Below are 8,720 nucleotides of genomic sequence, written 5' to 3'. Positions count from 1 at the left end.
TCTCCCTTCTCAAGTATTCCCCCAGGTGGCATGGCCACGGCCTCACTGTCCCAGTCATTCCCCATACCCTCCATGCCCTCCATCTCTCTGTCCCTCCAGGGCTGCTCCCCACCAGGACCCAAGAAGAGAGAGCTGCTCATCAGGGTGGGTGCCTGTCACCATGGTGCCTGTCCCAGGGGGAGTGATTGGTGTTGGTGGCCAAGGAGGCCAGGTTGGGCCCTGATAGGGGAATAAATGGCTCGGGGAGCAGGTGGGGACGTGGTGACTGGAGCTGCCAAATTCTGAGCCATCCCTGCAGGCCCTGGAGAAGACATCCTCATCAGTCAGGCCTCCTGGAGCAGATGCCCCTGCTGGGGCCCAAGAGGGCAGAGCCTTCTCTCAGTTCCAGTCGCCCACCTACCACCCGTGTGTCTGGGTGTAGCCCACCTGGAGAAGTACCACCCACTGTGAGTCTGGCCCCAGACACGGAAGCGGAGGGGATGTGGGTGGCTTGTCCCTGACAGAACTGTCTGCATTCCTTCGGAGAGAAATGGATGAGGGGCATGGTGGGATTGGAGATGAGTGAAGGAACAAATGGCAGAATGAATGAATGAGCACACAAACCATCCAGTGGGGCCCCGCCAGAACCAGTAAGGGCAGCCTCACACCAACTGGGGGGTTTGCTTTACTCAACGCTCGGCATCTGCAGCCAAGGTAAGTGCTAGAATGATAAATTCCCCGCCACTTGTCACCCGCAGTGACATTCGTGGAGAATAAACGACCCGGGAGAGTGGAAAGCTGACAGGGACACAGGAAGTGCTCTCAGATGCCTTTATTCCCCCTGCCACTGCACAGACCTTTGACTGTCACCCTCCAGCAGAAAAGGAACTTCTGCCTTGAGAAGCCAGGGGCACCTTGCCTGCCTTTCCTACACACAGGTGCTGTTCAGGAGAGTGAACTGGGAAAACCAGGGTCGAGCATCCACAATGAAAGTGCAGCCCACCTGGAAAAAAGTAATCATATGACAGAAATCAGGACAATGCGACACTGAGAGCACTTGGCGTGAAGGACTGAATAGGAGCTCGAGAGCCATCGAAAACTACAAGAGGGAAGAAAGGAGAAACAGCAACCTGGGGCAGGGCTTGAGAAGCTCAAGGCCCCACCAGGATGATGGGCAGGGCTTGCTGGATCCGCCCACCCAGGACAGGGGCTCCTGAGAGGGTGCCTGGTGGGGCCACCGCCTTCCTCTCAGGGGTACTGCCGGGAGCACAAGATGCTCCACGAAGGACCCCCGTTCCGTGAGTTCTGAGGGAGCCAGCACACTGCCCAGGAGACAGTCCAGCTGAGCCCCACACAGTCAACGACAGTGGCAAACCCGCCCCAGGGGAGGCTGCCCCCAAGGCCGTGTCTGTGGTGCAGACCACTCCCACCGAGGGCATCACCCTGACTAAGGCCCTTCCCCACGGTCCCAGCCCCGTGGACCAGGTGTCAGCTCATAGGGCGATGACAGGAGGACTCAGACAGACCAGACATGGTCTTGCAGCCTTGAGACCAGAGGGAAAGGTGAGATGACCCAACAAACCACACAGTCCTTCAACCCAAATCACAGGCCCAAAGGAGCAGGGAGGCCCACTGGGAGAGCATCCTCTGCCTGAAGCCTGAGGTCTCAGGCAGCTTTGAGGCTGGGACCTGGGGGAGCGCTCCCTCCAGGCGGGAAGGTCACGTGGGGTCTGCAGGGTGTCTCTGCTCAGCCAGCCAGGCTGTGAGCACAGGCTCAGTCCACTGCTCCGCTGGAAGCAGCCCTATCTGCTCAGAATGGCCCCCTCCCTCCAGCGGAAGCCCCGGGACCTCAGGGAGAGGGGCCAGGCCCCCGCTCTGCCCAGGACGTCCTTGATGACTCTCCAGTCTCCTCCCCAGGCCTGCTGTTAGATAATAGAAAATATATATTGGTTTCTGCCACAGTAGCTGGCACAGAGCTCCTAAAACCCTCATAAATTCCTAGGTAGTAAGAACACCAGGAGCATGTCTTGTTCTCATGAAGTGACTCTGGGTGGGCTGCTGGATGGCTCCTGGATGGGGGCTGGTCACCAGAAAGACTAAGCCAAGATTAGATCCTGGAATTCAGCCTCAGCCCTCATCCTCCAGAGAGAGGAGAGGAGCTGGAAACGGAGCTAATAATTGACTGCGCCTACATGAGGAAGCCTCCGTAAAAATCCCACCCGCAAGGGTTTCAGGGAGCTCCCAGGTGGTGAACACACCCACACAGGGAGGGTCTGGCGCCCCCTGTGCACAGGGATACAAGCTCCCGTACTCGGGAGCCTCCCAGACCTCGCCCTGGGCATCTCTTCACCTGGTCATGCATCTGTCTCCTGTATTGTATCCTTCAATGAACTGGTAAAGGTACATAAGTGTTTCCCCGAGTTCTTTGAGCTGCTCTAGCAAATTAATCCAACCTGCGGAGGGGTCATGGGAACCTCTGGTGTGTAGCCAAACTGGACAGATGTCGTGGGGAACCTGAGGACCGGCTACTTGTGATTGGTATCTGAATGGCGGGGGAGCGGCAGTCTTGTGGGACTGAGCCCTTAACCTGAGGGATCGGATGCTGTCTCCAGGTAGAGAGCTGATGTCACAGGGAATCACTTGGTGGGAGAAAGACCCCAACACACTTGGGGACCTGAAGTGTCCAGAGCCAAGTGTTCTGTACGAGGAGTAAGGAGGCATACGGGAGGACTGTAGGTTTTCTAAGACGCCTTCCTTCACATTACATTTTGTTCCCAGAAGGTTCGTGACACTTTGGGTTGATTTTATTTTCAAACCTTTTTCTCTCCTGGGCCTTCTTGCAAGGGGCAGTTGTCAATGTCTTCAACGTGTTTTTTACACGTCGTGCGGCCCATCTCCAAGTCCATCAGATAGATCATGGTCCACCTCTGTGACGAAGAAATTGTAAAACAGCTGCTAAATATTTGCTTTTCACGAATGAGGCAGAAAATCAGGTAGAAAAGTGGGCAAAAGACTAGAACATGCATGTAAATAGTATATATAAATTGTGTGCAATTTCTCTATAAGCAAATAATGCACAGAAAGGTGTCCCTGCATGCGCCTACAGCATGCGCTGGAATCCTCCCCGCCGCTCTCCTCCTGCGGCCGATACCTGGCGGTCACATGGACAGTGCCGTGAACACACAGGGTGGCAGGTTCACGGGACTTGAGCTCCAGGCACTGAGCCCGCACACGCTAAGCCAGCCCTGATGGCGTGACCGCTCTCTGAATCCACGCTGGAGCAGCGCCCGCCAGACACAGCGAGCACACGGAACAGCGCCGTCGATGGGGAGCAGGACGAGGGGCGGGGCGGCGCACCGAGCAGCCATCAGAGCGGGCTGTCCCTTCCAGGGGAAGCACCTCGACCGGGAGGTGGGGGGTCCCCAGGGCTGGGAGCACTCGGTCTCTACCCGTGGGAAATGGCTGCATGCACGGGCTCCTCCCGCAGTCTTTCGTCGAGGTGCATATTTATGAATCAGGCGCTGTTTCGTGAGTTTACTAGGTTTCGATAAGAACTTATTAAAAGGTGTGATTTCATTTCCCTAAATAGAAGTTCATAAAAGTTCGGGAAGAACTCAAACAGAGAGGGAAATCACCTTGAGGAGAAGCCCACCTCTACTGGGCTGACCTGGAATTGTCTGGAAAGCTGACTTGTTTGAAGCTCAGGAATTCTGCAACTGACACCTGACACCCACTCATGCCCCAACACACACCAACAACACCCCCCACGCACACGCGCACGCCCAGCCCCCTGCAGCGTCCCCAGACCCCGAGGCAGGACCGCGGCTCAGGCGGGGGCAGCAGCAGTGGCGTCGGTGCCCGAGGGGCTCTTGGGACCTCTCCGGGCCCAGGGCTGAGATGCAGCCCAAGGAGGGGCCGAGGTCAGGAAACGGGAAAGACCGAGGGACGCCGGTGCCCTGTGTGCAGACGGGGCCCCTCGCGTCTCTTCAGGAGTGTGGTGCGGACGTGGGCCCTGCGCCTCAGAGCCCTGGGGACATCATACCGCCTCAGGGCTGCTCACTGGGGACAGGAATCCGGGCGTGGGCGGACTGACTCCTGGGTGACAGTCTGTTCCATTCAGGTGAAGCAGGCAGTGTAAGAATAAACACCAGCGGGAAAGGTTTGCATAACCAGATCTGACGACACCTACATTGTATCAGGCCCAACCTCTTCCCTGCCCTTAGGACTCTATTCCCACTGCCTTCTGCACTGTGCCAGGGGGTTCGCGGAATTGAAACCTGGTGTGTTCCGCCCAGATCTTTCCCCGCAACCAAACCTTACTCCATGTCTTTCAGTTAATAGAGTCACCCCTGGTCCATGTGCTCAGGGCACACATCTGTGGTCTGTCCTTGACTCTGCTCTTCTCTAAGACCCCACATCAGTGCACCCTACATGGACCTCCAAGCAGACTCAGAAGCCAGCGTTTCTTTTTTGGTTTGGGGGGATTTTTTTTTTTTTGGCTGAGGAAGAGTAGCCCTGAGCTAACATCTGTTGCCAATCTTCTTTTGTTTTTCTCCCCAAAGCCCCCCTGTACATAGTTGTATATTCTACTTGTAGGTTCTTCCACTTCGTCTATGTGGGACATCACCTCAGCATGGCTTGATGAGCCATGCTAGGTCCATCCCCAGGATCCAAACCAGCAAACCCCCGGCCGCCAAAACAGAGTGTGCGAACTTAACCACACAGCCACAGGGCTGGCCCCAAGAAGCCAGCATTTCTTGTACCTCCTAGTGACTAGGGGACCATCCCCTGCGTGCTGGTGTCAGCTTGCCCGCAGGTTGTGGAGCCCACTGCACCCACAGGGTCCAGAGAGATGATTGCTAAAGCACCTGAGTGACTCCCTCCCATGGGTGCCATTACTCTGAGACTGTCAGGCCTCCTGGGCACTCGGGGCTTGTCCTGGTCCAGGGGCCTCTCTGTGGCTGCTTGTCCTTCTTCTCCCCAAACCCCTACGTGGCTGGGTCCTTCCAGGAGTATCCATCACACAACGGCCTTCTCTGACCACTCCCAAATTCCTCACCTCCCCACAGCCCTGCGGCCCTTCACTGACCGCTATTGTCCCAGTCTTCCACTGTTTCACTCATGAACTTGAGGTCTGTTTGCCTCTCGTCACCAGCATAATGGTTCCATGAGAACGTGTCTGTCTTCTCTGCCACCTCCTGCCCAGGCCCGGACCCACAGTGGCTGGGCAGTCAAGGCCACGGACTTCAGGCAGGAGCATCATCTCTGCATCCGGCCTGGCTGATGGGCCCCACGAGGCTCCCTGGAGCCCAGCCGCAGCCTGCAGTCAGCTCTCCTCTGGGATGCCTTTTCTCGTTGGGCTTCTGTCTGTCGGCTACCGCCTCTCTCTGTCTTTCTCATTACTGGTCTCTCTCTGCTGTTCTCACGTCTCTCCACTCTCTCATATAGGACACTGTTTTTCTCTCCACACACCACATCTGAATGTCTGACTTTAATGCTTTCCTTTCTGCTGTCCCGCCTTCCTCTCTACCCTGTTTTTCAAGGACTCTACTCATTAAGGAAACAAAAAGAAACTTGGGACACATCTGATGATATCCTGTATTCTTAAAAAATATTCACCAAGTTAGAATGCCCATTGCTGTTTCCAGCAGAACAAGGATTCGCGCCTCCCAGGCTTGGTTTTGGGGTGAACGTGGAGCCCCAGGGAGGGAAGAGAGCCACTCACCTTGCGCTGGCTTCGCCCCACCCACAGCAGCTTGTAGGCATACTCATCTGGCTGGGCTTGGTTGAACTGAAACTTGGCAAACTCCACACACATGCGGAAGAAGCTCGTGTTCTTACCGATGTCCACAAAGCCACATCTGTAGACGTGAGGCCCCAGCACAATGAGCGCCAGAAGCAGAGGCGCCCTCGAGAACATGCTGCCCGGTGTCAGCCCTAGAGGCCAGCGGCACACGGAGGGTGGGGTGTGGCTGCTATTGGGCCGCTCTCCACTGCTCCACATCCCACACAGCCTGCCCCTCAGAGGCCTTGAGCTGCTGACCAGTGCCTCTGTGCAGCCCCTCCTCCCTGCCCCCTACCTTGTCCCTCCCATCATCACCAAATGGTAGGCAGAGCAGGGGTCACATTTTCCACTCCCTTGTCACATAAGCCTTTGACCTAGGGACATGCCAGCAACACTCTCTGTTCCTTGCACATTTCCAAGGCTGCCTCCTGGTGCCCTAGCCCGACCCTGATAGGGCCTGGGGATGGGGGGAGTCATGAGCCCATTTCCTTGCCCTCGTGGCAGTGCAGCCCAGGACTGGCAGAGTCACGGGAATTCTTAAGAATACTGGTGAGCCCTGAGTCCTGGGGAGTTGAGGTAAAAACCAGGTCTACCTCTGACCTTGGCTGTAGCCCACGACCTCAGGGAGCATCAGGAGGGTACGGGGGGGGTCAGCATCAAGGCTGGGGTACCATCCTCTAACCACCTCTGGCACATGCTGACCTACTTGCCATGAGGCCTGGCTGTGCTTGGCCAGGGAGAGAGGGGTTTCTAACATCCTGAGGTGGGCAGAGAGAATGCACAGGAGCAGAGGGAAGCTAGTCCGAGGCAGGACTCTGCTGGAACGGCCATGAACAGGAACCACAGGCATGAGGTGTCAGGGTGGGGAAGGGCAGCCCTGCCTAGCCCAGCTGACATGCATTCTCATGCAGCTCTGCCACAGTCCGGTCCCGTGACCTTTGCCGCGTCGCCGTGTCAGGTTCTTCTCAGAGGAACCGTGGTACCGATGCGTGCCCTGCCTGGTGCGTGAACAAGGCAAGGGGATCGGGCAGGCCAGGAAAGTGCGACATGCTGCCCGCATGCATGAGGACACTCTACTCTACAATGATTTTCCCACCTGGAGCCTGGGGAACATGGACACCTGTACACTAATGGAGGTCCCAGAAAGGAGGGGGGGCCCGGGCCTCAGCCATGGGGAAGGACAGGCCCCGGGCTAGCACAGGAAGAGAAGGGAGTGTAGACGGAATAGAGGACACCCTTGCGCCTACCTGCCCACCTGCTCCACCTGCACTGAGATTGCTTCTCCAACCCACGTGTTATTCAGAGAAGTGCGGCTGAGTTTGCAAACATTTTTCCCCTTAACGTCTGCCTGCACCTCGCTGTGGCTAGAGAGCCTATTCTATGTGACATCAGTTCTCTGGAATTCATTAAGATTTGCTTTATGGATCAGAATCCACTCAATACAGACAAATGTGCTATCAGCTCAAAAGAATGCACGTTCTGCAGCGTGGGTGAATATTCTGCCGGGCTGTTAGGAATTCGTCAAATGAACGCTTGTTAAGTGGAGCACAGAGCGCCTGATGGCTGGCGAGTCTGGGTTCAACAGTGGACCACAAGAGAAACGAAAACAGAGAAGGTTATTACTCACAAGCCCTGGAGGAAGCCCACGGCACACGGCGAGGAGCCGCGCAGGAAAGTCAAGGCAGAGCGTAGACGGGGAGAGGCGGGGCCTGCGGACACGCCTTTATTAGTGTCCACAGGTGGGGTCCCGGGGTAAGGCAGATCAGTCAATCCAAACCCAAAGAGCGGGGCTTCCATGAGCTCCACAGGCGTCTTTTCTACATGCACAGGGGAAGCCCACAGAGGCAGGGGAGGCTGCTGACCACAGGGCTGCTGGGAGGCTGCCTGGGACCTCCCATGTGCTGTGACTCTGCCGGCTGCTGTCCAGGGTGTGTGCTTGCACGAGGGTCCTGGGTCAGTTTCAGGTCCCTGCAGGCCACTTGGCCACACAAGGTGGATGCTGAGGCAGCATTACCATGGAATAGCTTAGCTCAACATTCGACAGTAACCAAAAATCAAATTTGTTAAATGGACTCCTCACTTCTGTGTGTATCTTCTGACTTTGACCTTGCAGGCTCTATCAGTTCCCGAGAGCTCTAAGGTCGCCCAGGCTCTCCCTCAGACCCTGGGAAGTGCTGCTCCTCTTATCTTGACACCATGAATAGAACTATTGTAACCCCCCATAAAGAAGCAAAGCTGTGGCCTTCGGTTCCCAAAAGACTATGTTTCTAGTTACAGCTGCAACCAGCAGACAGGCCACAGTCAGAATGGGGCACCTCCATCCGTGCCCTGGGCCCCAACAGGAAGGAGCCTTCTGGAATCGGCAGGGGAGCATTTGAAATGAGCCAGGGTCTGCACCCTAATGCTGAGGGTCCTGGCACGAACTTGGGGAACATTTGCAAAGCCCCCTGGAGCACGTAAGGTGCATCTGAGATCAAACCACAGCAAATTGAAAAAAGCAAGACCCCAGGCCTTCCCGATGGAAGTGGGAGTTGGGTTGAAGGTGTCTACCTGTGAGCAGCACGGACTGGCACTCAGGGAGGGTCTGGCTGTGTCCCTGACCAGCACGGGACCCATGAACAATGGCTCGATCCCACTTGCACTCAAGCCAAGGGCAGCTTATAGGCCAGCTTTAGTGACCACACACACGCCACTGTAAGTTTGTATATGCCCCGATCAAATAGCAGGGAGAGGTTAGAAATCCTACACGCAGCTGGTCAAAGGACCAAAGCAGGCTCAGGCCAAAGTCTCTGTGCTGGGCCCAATGGGGCTGTCCACAGCTGTGCAGGGAAATCTATCTCGTTAGTTCTTACAGCCACATCGTGGGAATAAATCAGTCAGGAAAGGGGCAGACATTCAACCAGGGACACTCAAACCAGAACCCCAGGGACCCAGGAGGAGCAGGGGAACCCCTCAG

At 56.2% G+C, this 8,720-nt stretch overlaps 1 protein-coding gene across 1 annotated transcript; it reads right to left on the bottom strand.

The window, feature by feature from the left end:
• Window positions 1-879: 879 nt before the first annotated feature.
• LOC124233251 (probable cystatin-15) lies at window positions 880-5,899 on the bottom strand. Its single transcript, XM_046650415.1, has 3 exons — window positions 5,705-5,899; window positions 2,796-2,906; window positions 880-982 (listed from the first exon to the last, which is right to left on the bottom strand). Exons 1-3 carry the CDS (start codon window positions 5,897-5,899, stop codon window positions 908-910), a joined length of 381 nt encoding a protein of 126 aa, XP_046506371.1. The 3' UTR covers window positions 880-907.
• Window positions 5,900-8,720: the final 2,821 nt, after the last annotated feature.

Source organism: Equus quagga, unplaced genomic scaffold (genome assembly GCF_021613505.1).
Source record: "Equus quagga isolate Etosha38 unplaced genomic scaffold, UCLA_HA_Equagga_1.0 175047_RagTag, whole genome shotgun sequence".
Lineage (NCBI taxonomy): Eukaryota > Metazoa > Chordata > Mammalia > Perissodactyla > Equidae > Equus > Equus quagga.
This window is presented reverse-complemented; position numbering and strand designations above follow the sequence as displayed.

What these genes read in the sequence shown, in the direction of transcription:
- LOC124233251 (XM_046650415.1), bottom strand. Translation starts at nt 5,899, where the DNA reads ATGTTCTCGAGGGCGCCTCTGCTTCTGGCGCTCATTGTGCTGGGGCCT. An exon ending in TGGGGCGAAGCCAGCGCAAG is followed by an intron (nt 2,907 to 5,704) that starts GTGAGTGGCTCT and finishes TCTTCGTCACAG; the next exon opens with AGGTGGACCATGATCTATCT. An exon ending in AAGGCCCAGGAGAGAAAAAG is followed by an intron (nt 983 to 2,795) that starts GTTTGAAAATAA and finishes ACTTTTTTCCAG; the next exon opens with GTGGGCTGCACTTTCATTGT.